Below are 23,759 nucleotides of genomic sequence, written 5' to 3' on the forward strand. Positions count from 1 at the left end.
CATCAGGAATTTCAGTGAGTATTTCTGGGCAGACAGATCAACTGTGCTGGCAAGAACACGCACCTCGAAATTACATAACGGGGGTTTGAGTGGTTTAATGGAGGGGTGTGAGAGTCTAAACTGAATTGTTGTATCAGAAACACAGTGTCAACATCAGCTGAAGATCCCATATTCCAGTTGACGTTAGTCCAAATGACTGGAAAACAGCTGATTCTCGCTCTGATTAAGTTCGCCACACAGATCTCGCTTTCTATCTACCTAGATAGTTCATGCCAGTTAGATATTGGTCTATTGGCTAGCTAAATAACGTTAACGTTACATAACGAACACGGTCAGTAATACCCAGGATCCTTGGGACGTGCATACACTAAACCCTACCCCTTATCTTAAACATTTTAAAATGTTAACTTCAATAGGGCGGAAGAATAGCATGGACCCTTTTTCTGCCATACCTGAAAATGAACTCCTTGAGTGTGCCGAGATTAGCACATGTGTAATTTCGGGTCGAGAATACGTTCTCCTCTGCCAGCTGCTCTTCTAGAGTTTAGCTAGCTAACCGTCTCTGTTTTGACTCAAACACTACAAGCTGCTTGCAACTGCAGAGTCCTGTCCATTTTAAAATAGAATGGGAACGTTCCATTTGTCTCGATCTGATTATGATAGAATTGGTATATGGTGCAGTAGAATTAATTAACATAGAGCAAACAAACTTCATTTATTGTCTTGAGACCCAAGTAAATTACAACAGAAGTCATTTCTGTGCCTTTGTAGCATTGCGGGCCTGAGAAACAACATAAGAAAGACATACGCATATAAACATTTCAGAAAGAACAAAACGAGTTAAGCAATTATCTCAAATAAACGTTTGGCATAAAGCATAGTAGACTATTTAGCATATGGAGGACATGTCGGTCACAGTGTTGACTTATCAGTCACTGCAGAACAGTAGTTAAGATTTCACAGCCCGGGAGCTAGTCTTGTTCACTTTGGCATACAGTGGTGAACGTCTTGATGAGTTCGAGCAAACTTTGGTTTTGTTGACTTTGGCATAGACAGGGAACGGAACTTCCCCCTTTTCATCTACCTCCTCCAGGTGCTTGCTGCCGTCTGCTGTCTGTTGTTGAGAAGCCTTGTTGTCTGTAGTGGGCCATGGATTACAAACCTCTGTGGCGACAACGTCATACACTACGGACCCAGTGTAGCTGCTGTGTCTTCGGACACTGCTCTTCTCCAGCTCAGGTAAGGGAGGCAACTGCCTCAAAGCCTTCTTCACCGGCCATGGGGTATCCTGCCCTGGGAAAGACCCTGCATAGAGAGAAAAATAAACAGTGAGCTGAGTGTGATGTGGGGAAACATGTCCAACTCCCAAGTGTGATGAACAACTGACTCTGACCTCTGTGCTCTCTTTGGGACTGGGTTGAAATTCTTTTTGAGGATGCTGGTCCAATGACGTTCTTCCTTAGTTCTGAGGTCTTGGCCTCAGTTGAATCTGGGGGCTGCAATGAGCAATCATATAAGTATCAGCAGAGGGAGCCATTGGTTTCAGGTCAGTTCGATTATTCCATACATTTGAATTCCAGCTTTACATTAAGTTTTTATTTATTTACTATTTTCTGGAGCAGGACATCCACAAACAACAGTTAATGGTAATGTAAATGAATTGGTAAGGTGAATGGGACATTCCCAGGTATTTTGTACACTGACCCTTTCACCAGAGATTGGTCCCATTTCAGCCAATGACAACCTGGAAGTCTTTCTACTAATGGAAGAATGCAGACAGGATGTCAGCAATACCTAAAAAAAATGCTCATAAAGGGCCATAATACAGGAAGAAGTATTACCTTTTTGAACGGATCACACATATCATTGATACCATGGGAAGCAGAAGGGATAGAAGACACAGGCTCCACTGCACTGGTGACAATAGTCTCCACACAATCTCCAGAACCATGGCATTGACTTCCTCACATACACAGAAGAAGAAGAAAAGCACACTTAGTTCCAAGTTTCAGTTTATGGCACAACAAATCGATCATAGAATTAGAGGCGGCAGGTGCTGCCTGGGTAAAAACAGGTGTACAAAACATTTTGAAGGTAGTCTTTGGATGACTCGTGATAAAATGTTCATATTTGAAGAAATACCATTGTCACTCCCCATTTTTGAGGTAAGTTAATGCCTTTATGATCTTGTCATGTCCACAAGGATAATTAAAAGCACATACGTACGTGTTTTGGCTGCTATGCCTTCTTCAGAGTGTGTAGAAGAAGCCTCTGTGCCAGGCTTTGCCAAGGGTTAAATCACACATTCAGAATTTCTCTTAAGAAAGAAGTTGAACATCTATAGAATGGGTGCTTACCCTTGGATGTCTGTTTCCAGCTTGTGAACGGAACACTTTGCCTGACCAAGACAGACCACCAGCTGTAATAAATAGAAGCTGCAAAGAAGTTTGGGGAAATTCAGCACTACCTCTTTGGTTGTTATTTTAATTGCACAGCAGCAAGGTTCACCTGTGACTTCCGCGAAGCTAAGTTCTCTGCTTCTCTATTTCAAAAAGTCAATACTCGAAAACCTCTTGCTCTCCTCATCTGCACTGATCTGATATCATAATGTTGATACAACGGTGAGCACTGGTGAATGTCTACAGGGGCTTTCCACTTTATGAGACGATTGTCCATGCCACTGGACCAGTCTCAAAGACATACAGTAATATCATGATTGAGAGTAATGAAATGCCATTTCAAATCAAATCAAAGTTTATTTGACACGTGTGCTGAATACAACAGGTGTAGACCTTTACAGTGAAATGCTTACTTACAGACCCTAATCAACAGTGTGATTTGTAAGTAAAAGAAAAAGGTATTAAGTGAACAATAGATAAGTAAAGAAATGAAAGCAACAATAAAAAGACAGTGAAAAATAACTGTAGCGATGCTATATACAGGCACCGGTTTGTCGGGCTAATTGAGGTAGTATGTACATGTAGGTATGATTAAAGTGACTATGCATATATGATTAACAAAGAGTAGCAGCAGCATAAAAGAGAGGTTGGTGGTGGGGGGGGGGGCAAAGCAAATAGTCTGGGTAGCCATTTGATTACTTGTTCAGGAGTCTTATGGCTTGGGGGTAAAAACTGTTGAGAAGTCTTTTGGTACTAGACTTGGCGCTCTGGTACCACTTGCCGTGCGGTAGTAGAGAGAACATTCTATAACTGGGGTGGCTGGGGTCGTTGACAATTTTTAGGGCCTTCCTCTGACACCGCCTGTTGTAGAGGTCCTGGATGGCAGCTTAGCCCCAGTGATGTACTGGGCCGTACGCACTACCCTCTGTAGTGCCTTGCGGTCGGAGGCCGAGCAGTTATGCAACCCGTCAGGATGCTCTCGATGATGCAGCTGTAGAATCTTTTGAGGATCTGAGGACCCATGCCAAATCTTTTCAGTTTCCTGAGGGGGGATAGGCTTTGTCGTGACCTCTTCACGACTGTCTTGATACATTTATATATCCTGATTTACATATGTATCAGGATATATCTATTATTTTATGAATTATTTCCAGATTAATTTATTATTAATTCATTATTTTGTCCCACAGGCCACACTCCTTCATACATCTCACCAGGAAAACAGTGCTGAATGTCATTGCTGATCTCATGTTGCATTAGGTTAATAAGTAGAAAATCCAGACCTGGATAAAGTATCCAATTTTCATACTTGAGGAAAAGTAAAAAGTAAAAGTCACACAGTAAATACTACTTGAGTAAAAGTCAAAGTATTTGGTTTTAAATATACTAAAGTATCAAAAGTAAAAGTATAAATAATGTCAAATTCCTTATATTAAGCAAACCAGATGTACAATGTTCATGATTTTTTAAATTTACAGACACTTAGACATAATTTACAAATTAAGCATTTGTGTTTAGCCAGTCCATCAGATCAGAGGCAGTAGGGATAACCAGGGAGGTTTTTCTGTCCTGCTAAGCATTCAAAATGTAACAAGTACTTTTGCTTCACAGGGAAAATGTATGGAGTAAAAAGTACATCATTTTCTATAAAAGATACCCCCCCCAAAAAAAAAAAAAATTCTTAAGTAGTACTTTAAAGTATTTACAAAAAATACTTTCCACCACTTGAGAAAAAAAATATGCAAAGGATTTTTAAAACTTTTTCATTTGTGGAATTGACCTGACACTCAACAGTACAGTCGTGCGACGAAGAAAAACAGCGGTACAATTCACAGAGCGGTGTACTCGTAATTTTTTCCCTAAAAATCATATCCAAAGGCTAGTTCACGTCAGCTATTTTACGTAAGGGTAGTGGGAGTGTTCAGTCAGTTGATAAACCCATGTAAGTAAGCATTGACAGTCAACACTATGTAAATTATTTCCAAAAATATGTCATATGAAGCGCTCTTGTTACAGTTTGTCTTTCATTGGTAAGGAGTAGCTAAAGTGCTAGATAGAGAACTAGAGCATAGAGAATTCCCTGTTCCTTGACTAAATAATCTCATGTTAGCTCAGCTAGCTAGCTATTGTAGCTCAGACAGTAACTGGCTGGATAGCTGGATCTATCGTAATCTGGACATTTTGGGCAATTTTTTAAAACGATTTCGAGTTGAAGCCCAGACGACACAGGTACAACGTTTTTTAGGGAATGCTAGAAATATATAGTTAAGATGACGGAGCTGTGTCTGTATTTCTTGGGAGGCTAACCTAGACTGCTGTCACTGTGCGTATACGGCTTGTTGTTATTGGCTATTGGTAGCTAGCTTCCCAGCAGCTAATCCAGCTAGCTACCGTTAACGTTAATTGGCTAATGTAAACATCACCAGTCGCAATGGCTAGTATTAGGAAGGAATTTTGTGTACATAGCTGTCTGAAGACCACCGCTTGGCTAGTTGAGATATAACCAGTTGTTGTTCTAGTTAGCTAACAGTTATGTTTCAGTATTTAAACCTCAAACACTTGGGAACCCCTCGTCAATTTAGGTGTAAATTACTCCAGTGTCCATTGACTGACGTACCTAGTAGAGAAACAAACATCTATGTTTGCACATTTATCCTATTTAAGTAAGCTTGTTATTTTGTGTGATGTCCGTTCTATTCTATTTCTCAAATTGCAGCCCATTCCTTAGAGACTCCAGATGCCATCTGACCTTTGACCCTCGGACCCTGCACCTCTGGTCCGTGCTCTATGACTTGCTGTGAGGCCATGTCTGCTGTGAACATCACCAGAGATATCCTGCACAGGCAGATCAGGGTGAGTCTAATGTTTTGAGCCCGTTTTTATGAAATAAACAAACTGCCCTAAATAATTCCCACAGAATTTAACATTTTCATATTTTCTTTTCAGGATACATGAGCAAAATCAACAACTCTGAAATGCAATCTGCATTGCAAACTATTCAATAATCAACACTAGTATTCACCAAAATGCTTTAATTATGTTGGACAGGGTGAGACAGGAGATTTTGGGGAGAGACAGGTGATGTTTTGCCTTAATGTCTGCAGGACAAGAGAGCATTGGGCTTCCAAAGGCAGTATCATGTCACAGACCCCTTCATCAGCAGACTTGGATTGGAGGCAGAGTTGCAGGTGATTTGTGTGTGTGTGTGTGTGTGTGTTACTGCACACATACAACATGAATTCCTTTGCCAATCTGACAGCCTGTTACTGTTGTGTCAACAGGGCCACACTGGGTGTGTGAACTGCCTGGAATGGAACGAACAGGGAGAGTAAGTCCTGAGCTGAAACCAGGGTTCTATTTAAATGACCATATTTAACACTCCTACATTTATGTTGGCCTATCTGTAATGTTTACTCTTGTTCTATGCAGTCTGCTGGCATCGGGCTCAGATGACCAACATTGCATCATCTGGGACCCCTTCAAACACAAGAAGCTCACCACTATGCACACAGGGCATGCAGCAAACATCTTCTCTGTGAAGGTAAAAACAAACTGTTTGATGGGAAAATCTATTTGTGTAGAAATGAAGCTTCTTTCTTATTTTATCCTCTCCTTTTTCCCCCGTGCCCTCTTGCAGTTTCTCCCTCACTCAGGTGACCGTATCCTCGTGACGGGTGCAGCGGACACCAAGGTTCACGTGCACGATGTGTCGGTCAAGGAGACCATCCACATGTTCTCCGACCACACCAACCGCGTCAAGCGCATTGCTACGGCCCCCATGTGGCCGAACACCTTCTGGAGTGCTGCGGAGGACGGCATCATCAGGTCAGAGCCCCAGTATCAAGCTAACCATTGGAGCATCCTTGTCGCATCCAAAGATGTTCATTGGTCAAGGTGACACTGTGTCAGATACATTGTCAGATGCATCATGTTATATCTACTGGCTTGTAGTAGAATATTGAAGGTGAAAAGATGACATGAAACAGTAAGGTTGGAGTGGAAGTGTTATGCCATGGGCCCCTTTCTTACCTCAACTGTTCCCTACCAGTTCCTTGGCTCTCCCAGGCACTTTTCTCTGGGTCTCTGTGGCCACATGCCTCCAGCAACACTTCCATCACACACTGTCTTGGAGGTTAATGTATCTCCAGAGAATACCTATTAACTACCCTTCAAAGCTCAGGTGCGCAGTGGGCATTGGGGACTACTGCAGATGCGTGGTTGGCTACAGGCAATGGTTCCCATAAGGGGGTAAGCTCAGACACAGGCGGGGGGGGGCTTTAGTATCTTACTCTCTCTATAGTACGTCACTGCCTGACTGCCCCCGCTGCTTATGACTCAACTGGCCAATGTTGCAATCGTGGCTTGTTTTTTTTTTTTTTGACGAACCTAACCAGTAGTCTACAACTTCAAAATATGGCTCCCACGTACAGATAGTATAGTAGTTAGTCGTTTCTTTTTGAGCAAGCTGGCTTTGGACACAAATTGCAGTTTTAATTAAACCTTGCAATTAAACCTTGCAAAAGTCTAGTATTTGATTAGAATTCAAAACAAACAATATTTTAAAGAGCTTAGTTCTGACTCTCTGGAGATGATTGATGTCCTCATGATGTGCTTTCTTCTACTGCTATTTTAGGCAATATGACCTGAGGGAGAGCAGTAAGCGTTCAGAAGTGCTCATCGACCTGACGGAATACTGTGGTCAGCTGGTGGAGGCCAAGTGTTTGGCTGTCAACCCGCAAAATAATAACTACCTAGCAGTGGGGGCCAACGGGCCCTTTGTACGCCTCTACGACATGCGCATGATCCACAACCACAGGTGTGTAGTAGTCAGGCTTGAATCCTAACTTGAGATCGATGCATGTGACTCATGTTTCCATTGACCTGAAAGTCCAAGTCATCTCAAGTCTGAAATTAGGATTTAGCTCTCACTGCCTTTTTCTGTCAAATTTGAGTTTAATTGAATCGTTTTTAATTTTATATCACGTAAGGAATATGCACGACTATTGGATAGAACGTCTAATATGTTTCCCTACTACTCTGGGCTATCATCAGTCATACCAATGTTATTTTCTCAGCTTTGAGACTTCTTATATACACAGATGGAGCATGATTTGGTAATCATTTATGTTTCTCTCCTCCACTTCCATTCACAGGAAGTCTGCGAGTCAGAGCACATCGGCAGGAGTGCACACATTCTGCGACAGGCAGAAGCCCATCCCAGACGGAGCAGGGCAGTATTATGTCGCAGGTGTGTGTAGTGATCGTATGGTTTGGCTTATTGCACAAAATGTATTAATAACCCCCCCCACGCTGTGAACACGTTCTATGAAGCCCATACAGTATCTACAATGTATTATAACAGTAAAAACACACATGGACAATGTATGGGTTATAACGCAGTCATTTTCAGTATATGGAACTAAACTAGTGGGACAGGTAAGGTGATTCTGTATGCCTCTCACCCAACTTCTTCTCCTTGATCTGTTACCTCAGGGCACCTGCCAGTGAAGCTTCCTGACTACAATAACCGCCTGAGGGTCCTAGTGGCCACCTACGTCACCTTCAGCCCCGACGGCACGGAGCTGCTAGTTAACATGGGAGGAGAACAGGTAAGGCTGCTTCCTAGAAGAGGAAACGTCCTAGAAGTTAAACCTCCAGGTCAGCTCACCATCTCTTTCTCAGATTGTCAGGTTTGAATTGCAACAAGCATACTACTTTATGCAAATCATTAAAGTTGATGATTACCAGTGGTTGGTTCAAAAGGGTAACTTTGCCGGGAATGTGTTTTCTCTTGCCTGCAGGTGTATCTATTTGACTTGACGTTCAAACAGAAGCCGTACACCTATCTGCTTCCCAAAAAGTGCCAATTAACAGGTATGACTATGTAAATAGCCCAAAGCTTACTACAGTATTTGGCCATTAAAATGACATATACAGAATGTATTATTTATGACCAATGGAGGGGGTAGTTGCTCGCTGAAAGTCTGCCCATAGTTTATATGCAGATTTGGGCATTAAAAAGTGAATTCTTCAAAATGCCTTGCAGCAGCAATCTCCATCAAGGTACATTGTCTATGTGACAGATTACTCTCTCGCAGGGTGACATCAACCACCAAGGTCATTATCAATCACTTGACAATAACCCATGTAATGAAATGCATTTTTGACAAATGTTCCTGTCAGTGCAGTTACATCCACTTTGCGGCAAATGTTCTTTACTGTGCCGCAGTACAACTTTGTAATGCCCAGAACTGTATGGGGATTTCTAAAATCTTGATATCCCAACAGATGTTCAGAATGGAAAGACAACCAACGGTGTGTCAAATGGAATTCACTTGCCAGCCAGCCGACTTCGATTCGCAGAAAGCAGAGTTTTCTCTGGGTAACCTTTTTTCTCATGTTTGATTTTAATCGTTCATTTTCACCCACATGTTACATTTCGCAACAGCCTAGCCCCAGTGTATTTATAGAAACACTACGGTATTGGGCGGGGGGGGTGACATCCCTAGTTTCTCTCTTATCACGTTCTCATCTCGTCCTCATCTTTCTTCCCTAGTTCTGGCGAGCTGCCTCTTCACTTGGAGCGGATAAAGCAGCAGGCCAACGACGCGTTTGCGCGGCAGCAGTGGACGCAGGCCATCCAGTTCTACAGTCTGGGCATCCACGAGGCCAGCCACAACTCCATGCTGTACGGGAACCGCGCCGCCGCCTACATGAAGCGCAAGTGGTAAGGCGGCTTTTTCGACCTAGAGCCCGAGCTAACCCATTAGCCGTGTTTACTCTCCTTCTGTGTTTCTCCTATTACAGAACACGGTCATGTTCAGTAGGGCATACTGTAGCAAAATGTTTTGCAACGGAAGAACAAAAAAAAACAACGTTTGAGTTCAGGTATAACGTCCTTGTTTCGTCACGTTTAAAGCGGTTTACCACTATGCTGGTATGTGTGTGTGTGACTGTGTGGTATTTACTGTTGTGTGTGATGTGTTCTCTCTCTCCCCCAGGGATGGTGACCACTATGATGCGCTGAGGGATTGTCTGAAAGCCCTGTCCCTCAACCCTGGGCACCTGAAGGCCCACTTCCGGCTGGCACGCTGCCTCTTTGAGCTGAAGTATGTGGCCGAGGCTCTGGAGTGCTTGGATGACTTCAAGGGCAAGTTCCCCGAGCAAGCCCACAGCTGCGCCTGCGACGCCCTAGATAAGGATATCAAGGCTGCCCTCTTCTCCAAGATGGACTCTGGTGAGAAGGGGTTAATGGTGATGCTGGGTTGGGTAATCGTCTGTTTCCCCCCACAAATAAAGTGTGATTTTGGCTGACCTGACTTTTCCCATCACCTTTCCACATTGACTTACAATATGTGTTTTTATATGATGTCGATTCAATTCAAAATACCTTATGTATTCCACAAGGGCAATTGTGCAAATTAATACAGTGTTATTTAGAGTACGGATATTTTCTTTGTTTATTTCCATGTCGTGTCTGTAGCTGAGGACAAAAAGGCCAACAGCTCAATCCGCTTCCACGCGTTCAGCAGGAAGGAGTCCATCCCGGAAGACGAGGTCGTCTTGAGAGAGCGCAGCTACGACTACAAACACCGCTACTGTGGTCATTGTAACACCACCACAGACATCAAGGAGGCCAACTTCTTTGGCAGGTCAGTGGAGCATTTTAGACACTGATATATTATACATTCTAAAAACACTATGTTAATATTAGTTGTTGACCTAATAAAAAGCATGAGCTGACGGCGCACATTTTTTTTGTAGAGGTGCTGGTTAATGTATAGTCAACCCTAAAGAAGACACTGCATTCTAAAACATTGGTTATGTTCCCCCATTACATTTTTGGGAGGATACAGTGCATTCGGGAAGTATTCAGACCCCTTTACTTTAAATCAAATAAAATTGTATTTGTCACATACACATGGTTAGCAGATGTTAATGCGAGTGTAGCAAAATGCTTGTGCTTCTAGTTCCGACAATGCAGTAATAACCAACAAGTAATCTGACCTAACAATACCACAACTACTTCCTTATACACAAAAGTGTAAAGGGATAAAGAATATGTACATAAAGATATATGAATGAGTGATGGTACAGAACGGCATAGGCTAGATGCAGTAGATGGTATCGAGTACAGTATATACAGTGGGGCAAAAAAGTATTTAGTCAGCCACCAATTGTGCATGTTCTCCCACTTAAAAAGATGAGAGGCCTGTAATTTTCATCATAGGTACACTTCAACTATGACAGACAAAATGAGAAAAAAAATCCAGAAAATCACATTGTAGGATTTTTTTATTAATTTATTTGCAAATTATGGTGGAAAATAAGTATTTGGTCACCTACAAACAAGCAAGATTTCTGGCTCTCACAGACCTGTAACTTCTTCTTTAAGAGGCTCCTCTGTCCTCCACTCGTTACCTGTATTAATGGCACCTGTTTGAAGTTATCAGTATAAAAGACACCTGTCCACAACCTCAAACAGTCACACTCCAAACTCCACTATGGCCAAGACCAAAGAGCTGTCAAAGGACACCAGAAACAAAATTGTAGACCTGCACCAGGCTGGGAAGACTGAATCTGCAATAGGTAAGCAGCTTGGTTTGAAGAAATCAACTGTGGGAGCAATTATTAGGAAATGGAAGACATACAAGACCACTGATAATCTCCCTCGATCTGGGGCTCCACGCAAGATCTCACCCCGTGGGGTCAAAATGATCACAAAATCCCAGAACCACACGGGGGGACCTCGTGAATGACCTGCAGAGAGCTGGGACCAGAGTAACAAAGCCTACCATCAGTAACACACTACGCTGCCAGGGACTCAAATCCTGCAGTGCCAGACGTGTCCCCCTGCTTAAGCCAGTGCATGTCCAGGCCCGTCTGAAGTTTGCTAGAGAGCATTTGGATGATCCAGAAGAAGATTGGGAGAATGTCATATGGTCAGATAAAACCAAAATAGAACTTTTTGGTAAAAACTCAACTCGTCGTGTTTGGAGGACAAAGAATGCTGAATTGCATCCAATGAACACCATACCTACTGTGAAGCATGGGGGAGGAAACATCATGCTTTGGGGCTGTTTTTCTACAAAGGGACCAGGACGACTGATCCGTGTAAAGGAAAGAATGAATGGGGCCATGTATCGTGAGATTTTGAGTGAAAACCTCCTTCCATCAGCAAGGGCATTGAAGATGAAACGTGGCTGGGTCTTTCAGCATGCCAATGATCCCAAACACACCGCCCAGGCAACGAAGGAGTGGCTTCGTAAGAAGCATTTCAAGGTCCTGGAGTGGCCTAGCCAGTCTCCAGATCTCAACCCCATAGAAAATCTTTGGAGGGAGTTGAAAGTCCATGTTGCCCAGCAACAGCGCCAAAACATCATTGCTCTAGAGGAGATCTGCATGGAGGAATGGGCCAAAATACCAGCAACAGTGTGTGAAAACCTTGTGAAGACTTACAGAAAACATTTGACCTCTGTCATTGCCAACAAAGGGTATATAACAAAGTATTGAGAAACTTTTGTTATTGACCAAATACTTATTTTCCACCATAATTTGCAAATAAATTCATAAAAAATCCTACGTGATTTTCAGGATTTTTTTCTCCAATTTTGTCTGTGGGAGAACTTGCACAATTGGTGGCTGACTAAATACTTTTTTGCCCCACTGTACATATGAGATGAGTAATGTAGGGTATGTAAACATTATATTAAGTGGCATTGTTTAAAGTGGTTAGTGATACATTTTTTCCACCAATTTCCATTATTAAAGTGGCTGGAGTTGAGTCAGTATGTTGGCAGGAGCCACTCGATGTTAGTGGTGGCTGTTTAACAGTCTGATGGCCTTGAGATAGAAGCTGTTTTTCAGTCCCTCGGTCCTAACTTTGATGCCCCTGTACTGACCTCGCCTTCTGGATGATAGCGGGGTGAACAGGCAGTGGCTCGGGTGGTTGTTGTCCTTGATGATCTTTATGGCCTTCCTGTGACATCGGGTGGTGTAGGTGTCCTGGAGGGCAGGTAGTTTTGCCCCCTGTGATGCGTTGTGCAGACCTCGGTACCCTCTGGAGTGCTTTACATTTGTGGGCAGAGCAGTTGCCGTACCAGGCGGTGATACATCCCGACAGGATGCTCTCGATTGTGCGTCTGTAGAAGGTTGTGAGTGCTTGTGGTGAGAAGCGGAATTTCTTCTTTGCTGCTGTGCCTTCTTCACAATGCTGTCTGTGTGGGTGGACCTATCCAGTTTGTCCGTGATGTGTACGCCGAGGAACTTAACACTTACTACCCTCTCCACTACTGTCCCGTCGATGTGGATAGGGGGGTACTCCCTCTGCTGTTTCCTGAAGTCCACAATCATCTCCTTTTTGTTTTGTTGACGTTGAGTGTGAGGGCCCTCACCTCCCCCCTGTAGGCCGTCTCATCGTTGTTGGTAATCAAGCCTACCACTGTAGTGTCGTCTGCAAACTTGATGATTGAGTTGGAGGCGTGCATGGCCACGCAGTTATGGGTGAACAGGGAGTACAGGAGAGGGCTCAGAATGCACCCTTGTGGGGCCCCAGTGTTGAGGATCAGCGGGGTGGAGATGTTGTTACCTACCCTCACCACCTGGGGGTGGCCCGTCAGGAAGTCCAGTACCCAGTTGCACAGGGCAGGGTCGAGACCCAGGGTCTCGAGCTTGATGACGAGTTTGGAGGGTACTGTGGTGTTAAATGCCGAGCTGTAGTCGATGAACAGCATTTTCACATAGGTATTCCTCTTGTCCAGATGGGTTAGGGCAGTGTGGTTGAGATTGCGTTGTTTGTGGACCAATTGGGACGGTAAGCAAATTGGAGTAGGTCTAGGGTGTCAGGTAGGGTGGAGGTGATATGGTCCTTGACTAGTTTCTCAAAGCACTTCATGATGACAGAAGTGAGTGCTACGTGGCTGTAGTCGTTGAGCTCAGTTACCTTAGCTTTCTTGGGAACAGGAACAATGGTGGCCCTCTTGAAGCATGTGGGAACAGCAGACTGGGATAAGGAATGATTGAATATTTCCGTAAACACACCAGCCAGCTGGTCTGTGTATGCTCTGAGGACGCGGCTGACATTTTGTTACGTTACAGCTTTACTCTAAAAAATTGTTTTTTTTTCATAAATAAATGCATCATCAATCTACACACAATACCCCATAATGACCAATCAAAAACAGGTTTAGACATTTTTGCAAATGTAAAAAATAAATAGAAATAACATTGCATTTACATAAGTATTCAGACCCTTCACTCAGTACTTTGTTGAAGCAACTTTGGCAGCGATTACAGCCTCAAGTCTTCTTAGGTATGATGCTAAAATCTTCGCAACCCTATATTTGGGCAGTTTCTCCCATTCTCTGCAGATCCTCAAGATCTGTTAAGTTGGATGGTGAGTGTAGCTGCACAGCTATTTTCACGTCTCCAGAGATGTTCGATCTGGTTCAAGTCCGGGCTCTGGCTGGGCCACTCAAGGACTTTCAGAGACTTGTCCCGAAGCCACTCCTGCGTTGTCTTGGCTGTGTGCTTAAGAGTTGTTGTCCTGTTGGAAAGTGAACCTTCACCCCAGTCTGAGGTCATGAGTGCTCAGGAGCTGGTTTTCATCAAGGATCTCTCTGTAGTTTGCTCCGTTCATCTTTCCCTCAATCCTGACTAGTCTCCCAGTCCCTGATGCTTCCACCACCATGCTTCGCTGTACGGATGGTGCCAGGTTTCCACCAGACTTGACATTCAGGCCAAAGAGTTCAATCTTGTTTTCATCTGACCAGAGAATCTTGTTTAGATGCCTTTTGGCAAGCAGGCTGTCATGTGCCTTTTACTGAAGAGTGGCTTCCGTCTGGCCACTCTACCATAAAGGCCTGATTGGTGGAGTCCTGCGGAGATGGTTGTCCTTCTGGAAGGTTCTCCCATCTCCACAGAGGAACTCTGGAGCTCTGTCAGAGTGACCATCGGGTTTTTGGTCACCTCCCTAACCAAGGCCCTTCTCCCCCGATTGCTTGATGGTTCTAAGCTTCTTCCATTTAAGAATGATGGAGGCCACTGTGTTCTTGGAGACATTCAATGCTGCAGACATTTTTTGGTAACCTTCCCCAGATCTGTGCCAGGACACAATCCTGTATCTGATCTCTACGGACAATTCCTTTAACCTCATGGCTTGGTTTTTGCTCTGACATGCACTGTCAACGGCGGGGCCTTATAGACAGGTGTGTCTACGGTTGTGAATGGTCAGAAACATTCTGGTAAATTTACAGAATTTTTCCATGATAAGTTAAGCCCGTGAATTTGGGGAATTCTGCTTAAATTAATCAAAAACGTTAGCTTATAACAACAGTGAACCTTTTTTTGTGGGATACACAAGGCAATTCTAGGTCTTGTGGCATATTTTGGTTGAACTATCCACAATTCAATGGAATTGCAACCCTCTGCATGCACAGTGCATTCTTCCATCACGTGTACAGCTGATTCTCAAGATCTTGCACACTAATGAGATGCTATTGAGCCCACACTACTACACTGTCTGAGCCAAAGACTACATGCTTTCTGGTAAGTTTTGATTACAATACTGGGTGGGGTGAATATATTTTATGACCTATGTTTTTTTGTTAACTAGTAAATAGTAGCCTACAACAGTGTGTTTTTTAAATAATTTCTAACTTGTTAACAATTTCTGCTAGTTCGTTTTTGCTACCATGTGGGTTTTAGCTTGCTTGATCCTGCTAACGGAGGAGTGTTAATTCACCTGTTTCCATATGTTTCATTTAAAAATATTTATCTTACAAAGGAGTTGTTTAATCTAACTGCTTAACTATTTTTCTGTACATGGAATTGTATTTGTTTGTTTTTTACTCATTGTTTTCTAATCTTTACAGGAAAATGCCACGGGTCACTATGTGATGTGTGGAGATTACACTGCAGCTAATGTAGAAGGAAAAGCTGTGTACATTTGCCAATACTGTGCCAAATCATATGTGAAAAATGCAACAAAGATGCAGAATCATCTGGCCAAGTGCATAAAGTTCCCTCAGCGCTCACAGCAAGCAACCTCTGACAAAAGTCCCTCTACTTCTATTCAAGGTGAAAATGATGAATCAGACACCTTATCGATAGCAACAGGAATCAGAAGTTTTTTTTACTCAATGGATGAACGTAGTCAGAGAAATGTTTATGAATGTCTTGCTTGAGCTGTGTATACAACTTGTTCACCTCTGATGCTCACGGGTATTGGAAGAGATTTCTGAATGTTCTTTGTCCAGCATACACCCCTCCAATGCTTTATCTACTAATTTGCTGGATGCAGAGTTCAACAGAGTTCAAGTGAAGGTCAAGCACATCATAGAGAAAGCAGACTTTATTGCAAACATCTCTGATTGGTGGTTGAATGTTCGTGGGCAGGGAATAATTAACTACATCATCTCAACCTCTCAACCAGTATTCTACAAGAGCACAGACACAAGGGACAAGAGACACACCGGTCTCTACATTACAGATGAGCTGAAGGCAGTCATCAATGACCTTGGACCACAGAAGGTATTTGCACTGGTGACAGACAATGCTGCGAACATGAAGGCTGCTTGGTCTAAAGTGGAGGAGTGGGTGGTGGAGTGGGTGGTGTTGCCATGTTTGACAGTCTCCTTGAGGGGAAGAAGTCTCTCCAAGAAATGTCCCTATCACAGTATTCCCATATGGACAGCCCTATCAAGAGGATCCTCCTGGATGATGTATTTTGGGAGAGAGTGGTAAGCAGCCTGAAACCTATAGCGATAGCAATTGCACAGATTGAGGGAGACAATGCCATCCTGTTTGATGTTCAGACTCTGCTTGCAGATTTAAGAGAAGAATTCCGTACTGCCCTGTCCACTTCACTGTTGCTCCAAGCAGTTGAAACTTCAGTTCTGAAATGCATCAGAAAGCGTAAAGACCTCTGCCTAAAGCCCATACGCGCCGCAGCGTACATGTTGGACACCAAGTATGCTGGCAAGAGCATCCTGTCTGGTGCAGAGATCTACAAGGCCTGTGGTGTCGTCACTACCGTGTCTCGCCACCTTGGCCTGCATGAGGGCAAAGTTCTTGGCAGTCTGGCGAAGTACACTTCCAAGCAAGGGCTTTGGGATGAAGATGTAATATGGCAGTCATGCCAATATCTCATCAGCCACCTCGTGGAAGGGACTTTGTAGATCTGAGGCTCGTTCCCCTGTTGCCTCCACCATCCTCCAAATCCCACAAACATCAGTCGCCTCAGAGTGCAACTTGTCCTTGTTTGGGAACACACACACCAAAGTACGCCATAGGCTGACCAATACAAGGGTTGAAAAATTGGTGGCAATCCGGGAAAATTTGAGGCTTTTTGAGCCTGACAACAAGCCATCCTCAACAAGGTTGGAAAGTGACAGTGAAGATGAGGCCTCAGTCTGATGTTCAAGAGGTGGACATTGGGGAGGTCCAGGGAGAAGACATGGAAGCCTGAGAGGAAGACAACCAAAGCTTTAGTTTCTAGACTGTCATTTTACAGATGTACAGTGGGGCAAAAAAGTATTTAGTCAGCCACCAATTGTGCAAGTTCTCCCACTTAAAAATATGATAGGCCTGTAATTTTCATCATAGGTACACTTCAACTATGACAGACAAAATGAGAAACAAAATCCAGAAAATCACATTGTAGGATTTTTTTATTAATTTATTTGCAAATTATGGTGGAAAATAAGTATTTGGTCACCTACAAACAAGCACGATTTCTGGCTCTCACAGACCTGTAACTTCTTCTTCAAGAGGCTCCTCTGTCCTCCACTCGTTACCTGTATTAATGGCACCTGTTTGAAGTTATCAGTATAAAAGACACCTGTCCAAACCTCAAACAATCACACTCCAAACTCCACTATGGCCAAGACCAAAGAGCTGTCAAAGGACACCAGAAACAAAATTGTAGACCTGCACCAGGCTGGGAAGACTGAATCTTCAATAGGTAAGCAGCTTGGTTTGAAGAAATCAACTGTGGGAGCAATTATTAGGAAATGGAAGACATTACAAGACCACTGATAATCTCCCTCGATCTTGGGCCCCACGCAAGATCTCACCCCGTGGGGTCAAAATGATCACAAGAACGGTGAGCAAAAATCCCAGAACCACACGGGGGGACCTCGTGAATGACCTGCAGAGAGCTGGGACCAGAGTAACAAAGCCTACCATCAGTAACACACTACGCCGCCAGGGACTCAAATCCTGCAATGCCAGACGTGTCCCCCTGCTTAAGCCAGTATATGTCCAGGCCCGTCTGAAGTTTGCTAGAGAGCATTTGGATGATCCAGAAGAAGATTGGGAGAATGTCATATGGTCAGATGAAACCAAAATATAACTTTTTGGTAAAAACTCAACTCGTTGTGTTTGGAGGACAAAGAATGCTGAATTGCATCCAAAGAACACCATACCTACTGTGAAGCATGGGGTTGGAAACATCATGCTTTGGGGCTGTTTTTCTGCAAAGGGACCAGGACGACTGCTCCATGTAAAGGAAAGAATGAATGGGGCCATGTATCGTGAGATTTTGAGTGAAAACCTCCTTCCATCAGCAAGGGCATTGAAGATGAAACGCTGCTGGGTCTTTCAGCATGACAATGATCCCAAACACACCGCCCGGGCAACGAAGGAGTGGCTTCGTAAGAAGCATTTCAAGGTCCTGGAGTGGCCGAGCCAGTCTTCAGATCTCAACCCCATAGAAAATCTTTGGAGGGAGTTGAAAGTCCGTGTTGCCCAGCAACAGCCCCAAAACATCACTGCTCTCAGGGAGATCTGCATGGAGGAATGGGCCAAAATACCAGCAACAGTGTGTGAAAACCTTGTGAAGACTTACAGAAAACGTTTGACCTCTGTCATTGCCAAAAAAGGGTATATAACAAAGTATTGAGAAACTTTTGTTATTGACCAAATACTTATTTTCCACCATAATTTGCAAATAAATTCATTAAAAATCCTACAATGTGATTTTCTGGATTTTTTTTCACATTTTATCTGTCATAGTTGAAGTCTACCTATGATGATTAAATTATAGGCCTCTCATCTTTCTAAGTGGGAGAACTTGCACAATTGGTGGCTGACTAAATACTTTTTTTGCCCCACTGTATGTTGAAAATGTTTTTGAGAGATGTGATGGATCGTTCAATATTTCCTTACTTTTGTTCCATGAAATCATCCCATGTGGAGTCAACTTATTTAATTAAAGTTAAAATTTATTATTTTTCTATTGGAAGGGTTTAATCATTTCCAATTGTCTACTTATGATATGGTAAATATCATATAGCCAATGCAAAAAACATCTACATTTAAAAATGGTATTAATATTAATTTGCACATATTTCAGTTAAATCCTATATATTCCAAATGGAAAGATTCCACCTCTGCATATTGCCCAAAATGTGTGTGCCTTTCCAAATCATGCCCAACCAATAGAATTTATCACAGGTGTACTCCAAGTTGTAGAAGCATCTCAAGGATGATCAATGGAAACAGGATGCACCTGAGCTAAATTTCAAGTCTCATAGCAAAGGGTCAAAATACATATGTAAATAAGGTATTTTGCTTTGTCTTTATGGGGTATTGTGTGTAGATTGAGGATTTAAAAAAAAAAAAAATCAATTTTAGAATAAGGCTGTAATGTAACAAAATCTGGAAAAGGGGAAGGTGTCTGAATACTTTTCACATGCTCTGTATATAAATGTACAGCATTTTGTTTAACCTTTTAAAGAAAACATGATGCTGTTCTATAGAAACGTTGGTGCCTCCTGAAGAACTTCATAACACGTTCATGAGCAGTTCATAAGGTATCAAATTGTGGTAGTTGACATAAGAATGAAATAATGCTCATGTACTGCTTATGAACTTTTTGATTATGAATGCATTATGAAGTCCTTATTTAAGTACCCTTCAAATGAAATGTTACGGAAATGTCTCTGCCACCTGTGTGCAGTATCCAACAATGACAAGGTTTAGTATTGACTCTCAGTCCCTTTGAAAAATATAAAAGAAACATGTAAAGTTTTGGTCCTGTTTCATGAGCTGAAATAAAGATTCCAGAAATGTTTCATACGTACGTATTTCTCCACAACCAAAAATTGCACAATGTATTTACATCCCTGAGTGAGCATTTCTCCTTTGCAAAGAAAGTCCATCCATCTGACAGGTGTGGCATATCAAGAAGCTGATTAAACTGCATGATCATTACACAAGTGCACCTTGTGCTGGGGACATTAAAACGTGCATGGAGCATGCAATTGGCATGCTGACTGCAGGAATGTCTACCAAAGCTGTTGCCAGATAATGAAATGTTAATTTCTCTACCATAAGACGGCTCTCTCGTTTTTGAGAATTTGGCAGTACGTCCAACTGACCTCCCAGCCACAGACCATGTGTATGGAGTCATGTGGGCAAGTGGTTTGCTGACGTCAACGTTGTGAACAGAGTACCCATAGTGGAAGTGGGGTTATGGTATGGACAGGCTTAAGCTATGGATGACGAATACAATTGCATTTTATCTATGGCAGTTTGAATACACAGGTCTTGAGGCCCATTGTGCAATTCATTCGCTGGCATCACCTCATGTTTCAGCATGATAATGCACGGCCACATGTTGCGAGGATCTGTACACAATTCCTGGAAGCTGGAAATGTCCCAGTTCTTCGTGGCCTGCATACTCACCAAACATGTCACCCGTTGAGCACGTTTGGGATGCTCTGGATCGACGTGTATGACAGATTGTTCCAGTTCCCGCCTACAGTGGGGCAAAAAAGTATTTGTGCAATTCCAATTGTGCAAGTTCTCCCACTTAAAAAGATGAGAGAGGCCTGTAATACTTATTTTCCACCATAATTTGCAAATAAATTCATAAAAAATCCTACAATTTCTCATTTTGTCTGTCATAGTTGAAGTGTACCTATGATGAAAATTACAGGCCTCTCATCTTTTTAAGTGGGAGAACTTGCACAATTGGTGGCTGACTAAATACTTTTTTGCCCCACTGTATATCCAGCAACTTCGCACAATCATTGAGGACTAGTGCGACAATATTCCACAGGCCACAATCAACAGCCTGATCAACTCCAGATGAAGGAGATGTGTCGCGTTGCATGAGGCAAATGGTGGTCACACCAGATACTGACTGGTTTTCTGATCCACACCCCTACTTTGTTTTTTAAAGGTATCTGTGACAAACAGATGCATATCTGTATTCACAGTCATGAGAAATCTATAGATTTAGGGCCAAATGAATTTATTTAAATTGACTGATTTTCCTTACATGAACTGTAACTCAGTAAAATCTTTGAGATTGTTGCGTTTCTATTTTTGTTTAGTGTGTGTATATATAATCCCCCCACCCACAGTAAAGGCCAGTACATTGTGAGCGGCTCCGACGACGGCTCCTTTTTCATCTGGGAGAAGGAGACTGCTAACCTGGTGCGGATCCTCCAGGGGGACGAGTCCATAGTCAACTGCCTGCAGCCTCACCCCAGTTACTGCTTCCTGGCTACCAGCGGCATCGACCCTGTGGTGCGGCTCTGGAACCCCAGGCCGGAGGTCATTATCAACATTATTCAATTCTATTAAATTCAAATAACTTAATTTCCCCAATGAGCAAACTTCTTTTGTGTGGAATGGTAGGCTATATACAGTGAGAAACAGGACAAAGGACACTATACATAGAATAGATGCATTTAAGAAGCAATCCATTCAATCACCAACATGATTGATTCTTTGGTTGAATGTATTTGTTGCAAAAATGCCAATGCATTAAAAACTATCAAGGTTTACGCAATAAATGAAACCAATAGTACATCTGGTTATTGGATTGTCACAATTGAGGCTGCAGTATGATCTATCTTTTCCTATGGCCTCCTTTTGTAGTAGTCTGATGTAAAAAAAATTATAATAATAATAAAATAAAAAATAAAAGGCTGACTTTACAATACACCAGAAGTGAACCCTTTTCTTACCTTTCTTTCTCTCCATCCTTTCCCCTCTGTCATCCAGACGGAGAGTGAGAGTGGGAACGGGCGCGTGGTGGAGGACATGGAGGGCGCCGCTGCAGCCAACCAGCGGCGTATGAATGCCGACCCCCTGGAGGTCATGCTGCTCAACATGGGTTACCGCATCACGGGCCTCAGCGGCCGCGGGCCAGAGGGCTCGGACGATGAGGACAGCTCAGACGGCCAGGTGCAGTGCCGGCCCAGCTAGACTAGCGGGCCCAACACCACATACAGTATGGAGGCAGCAGGACGCAAGGCACTCCTACCCTACCCCCTCCCAAACCCTGAGGCTGTCTGTCTGTGTGTGTGTACGTCTGTGTGTGTGTCTGTGAGGAGGGGAAAAAAGCACCATAGATATTCTGTTTGTCAATGTTTCATTCACCCCTCTACAACGAAAGCAACATTGAGTGAATGTCATGTCACAGCTCTGCACTATGCACTGCCCTCCTCTTTCACAACCCGAGGCAGGATTGGAGGAAACCAGTTTGGCGAGGGAATTCCACGGGTGTAACGACGACGACCTTTCACCTTTTTTTAAGAACACCAATGACATCACCTCGGTCTCTCCCTCCGTTGCTCCGAGGCTGGGGGTATTGGGCCTATACGGTAAAGAAGAGGAGAGCACTCCATCACTCCCCAATCTCTCACTATGAGCTAGGAGTCAACCACTTCTAAACCCTCTTCAAGGAGGAGCGCGTTGGAGGGAAACACTACAAGCAGAAGCCCCCGGCCTCTGGTAGTGTAGCCTACAGACGGCTCAGAGGTTAGAGGTCAAAGCGAGGCCCCGATAGTCGGTGTCCTCATTGGAGGATGAGATTTGAGGCCACAGGAAGTTGCTTTGTTTAATCTCTAGTGGGTTTTTCAATTGGAGTATAAGAGATCACACTCAGCCCCTCTCCAGCTCTGAAAGTCTCTACATAAAGTTTTTGATCTACAATCCTTTTTTTAAGTTGTTGGAATATTGGTCAACAGGAAGAGAGCACAAGAAGTCTTGACTTTAAGTGTTACCCAGTCTTGAAGTGTTTCTCCAACTCAAATTAAATGTGTTGATAGGATTGTGCTCCTTGTTTCTTTTAGACTCGGTCTGACAAATTTTTGTTTTGTTTTTCTCTGCATTTGTTCTAAGTTTTGAGAGTAAAAATGGCCAATGATCCATGTTGCATTTTGCTTTGTCTGTTGTTGAGAAGTTCTTGTGGCTCTATATGCCTATTTTATTGATAGGTATGCAAAATGTTTCCCTTTTACTTTTATTATGTAGGTTAAGTAAAAGCTGTCAGACTGAAGCAGTAGCTCCTCACATTTTCTCCAACACTTAGACATTTGCTCCTCTGTCATTTGTTGATAACAATGTAGAGACGGATAATTCTAAAGGATGGTTGTGGGGTTACGTTTAGGGGTTTGATTTAATTGATAGTCAGGTGTTGATTGGTCAGGAAATCTGTCGAACATTGTTGTACTATAGGTTGCAAAATTCTGGTAATTTCCACAAGTTTCCCAGTTTTTCGAGATATCCCGGTCGGTAGATAACCGGGATTCGGATGGAATAAGCACAAAATCGTGAATCTTTCAACCAGTATTTCTAGAAAACCTGGGAATTATGGGAAAGTTAACCTATGTTGGACTGACGCTCTGAACAGAGAGAGGGAAAGTGAAGACGAGAGAATGGTATTTCACTATCCTAGGGCAATACCACCAGTCCTAATATCATTCATGCATGGCATAGAGGCAATTTCATAGACGCTATCCATTTGGTGTCTTTTGGGGTTCAGGATCCCTACACGAGCACTTTCAGCTTTCCCCAGAAAGTTTTGGGGGAAGAATGGGATAGGGATGTTTCCCTTCCTGTAGCTTTGGAGCCAGCATGAGTCCTCTGCTGCAGTTGGAGTTTTGCTTATGAGGTTATATGAGATTTTGTCTAAAGGTAACATTGTAAAGGACAAATTTGGACAATGAGCCTCTCGGTCCTCTGGCCGACCAGCAAAACTCCAGCTCACTGATGACGTTTATTCAAAGAAAACCTAAGGATGGAATCCTCTAACACTAGGCTTCCATGTATAATTTCTTTGTTAAAAAAATAATCTAAGACATTTTTTTATCTGTTTGTTTTATTTGGGAAAAATCAAATGACAAAGTTTGCTGCAAGAGAAAAATAAAAGAGGTGTAATATTGTTGAACCACTTGTCTTGAGTTTGTGTTTCACCTCCGACGTGTATTTAACCAGGGTAATGACGATTTGGATAGTATTACTAATGTTTTCCACCTGCACACTGTTCCAGGTGCAGAAATATAGGCTACACACAGGTCCACAACTATCCACTCAGCAGTGGTGTAAAGTACTTAAGTAAAA

The 23,759-nt window shown here is 43.0% G+C and overlaps 2 protein-coding genes across 5 annotated transcripts; one reads left to right on the top strand and one right to left on the bottom strand.

Moving 5' to 3' along the window:
- Positions 1–700: 700 nt before the first annotated feature.
- LOC135523128 (uncharacterized) lies at positions 701–2,424 on the bottom strand. The gene is made up of 5 exons (XM_064949854.1): positions 2,358–2,424; positions 1,842–1,959; positions 1,705–1,759; positions 1,394–1,496; positions 701–1,305 (listed from the first exon to the last, which is right to left on the bottom strand). The coding sequence occupies exons 2-5, from the start codon at positions 1,949–1,951 to the stop codon at positions 950–952; spliced, it is 624 nt and encodes a 207-aa protein (XP_064805926.1). The 5' UTR covers positions 1,952–1,959; positions 2,358–2,424; the 3' UTR covers positions 701–949.
- Positions 2,425–4,291: 1,867 nt separating this feature from the next.
- Positions 4,292–23,586, top strand: LOC135522444 (WD and tetratricopeptide repeats protein 1-like). Of its 4 annotated transcripts, none has more exons than XM_064948703.1 (16): positions 4,292–4,341; positions 5,116–5,252; positions 5,504–5,587; positions 5,681–5,727; positions 5,829–5,940; positions 6,037–6,224; positions 7,033–7,215; positions 7,553–7,647; positions 7,893–8,008; positions 8,201–8,273; positions 8,688–8,781; positions 8,956–9,126; positions 9,401–9,636; positions 9,883–10,051; positions 20,771–20,963; positions 21,417–23,586. In XM_064948703.1, the coding sequence occupies exons 2-16, from the start codon at positions 5,187–5,189 to the stop codon at positions 21,618–21,620; spliced, it is 2,031 nt and encodes a 676-aa protein (XP_064804775.1). In that variant the 5' UTR covers positions 4,292–4,341; positions 5,116–5,186; the 3' UTR covers positions 21,621–23,586. The 4 variants fall into 4 exon arrangements, with proteins under 4 accessions (XP_064804775.1, XP_064804778.1, XP_064804776.1 ...); XM_064948704.1 differs by lacking the exon at positions 4,292–4,341 and adding an exon at positions 4,351–4,429; XM_064948705.1 differs by lacking the exon at positions 4,292–4,341 and adding an exon at positions 4,436–4,628.
- Positions 23,587–23,759: the final 173 nt, after the last annotated feature.

Source organism: Oncorhynchus masou, chromosome 30 (assembly GCF_036934945.1).
Source record: "Oncorhynchus masou masou isolate Uvic2021 chromosome 30, UVic_Omas_1.1, whole genome shotgun sequence".
Taxonomy (NCBI): domain Eukaryota; kingdom Metazoa; phylum Chordata; class Actinopteri; order Salmoniformes; family Salmonidae; genus Oncorhynchus; species Oncorhynchus masou.

What these genes read in the sequence shown, in the direction of transcription:
- LOC135523128 (XM_064949854.1), bottom strand. Translation starts at nt 1,951, where the DNA reads ATGGTTCTGGAGATTGTGTGGAGACTATTGTCACCAGTGCAGTGGAGC. An exon ending in TGTGTGATCCGTTCAAAAAG is followed by an intron (nt 1,760 to 1,841) that starts GTAATACTTCTT and finishes TTCTTCCATTAG; the next exon opens with TAGAAAGACTTCCAGGTTGT. An exon ending in GTCCCAAAGAGAGCACAGAG is followed by an intron (nt 1,306 to 1,393) that starts GTCAGAGTCAGT and finishes CTCTCTATGCAG; the next exon opens with GGTCTTTCCCAGGGCAGGAT.
- LOC135522444 (XM_064948703.1), top strand. Translation starts at nt 5,187, where the DNA reads ATGACTTGCTGTGAGGCCATGTCTGCTGTGAACATCACCAGAGATATC. An exon ending in GAATGGAACGAACAGGGAGA is followed by an intron (nt 5,728 to 5,828) that starts GTAAGTCCTGAG and finishes TGTTCTATGCAG; the next exon opens with TCTGCTGGCATCGGGCTCAG. An exon ending in CGCATGATCCACAACCACAG is followed by an intron (nt 7,216 to 7,552) that starts GTGTGTAGTAGT and finishes TTCCATTCACAG; the next exon opens with GAAGTCTGCGAGTCAGAGCA.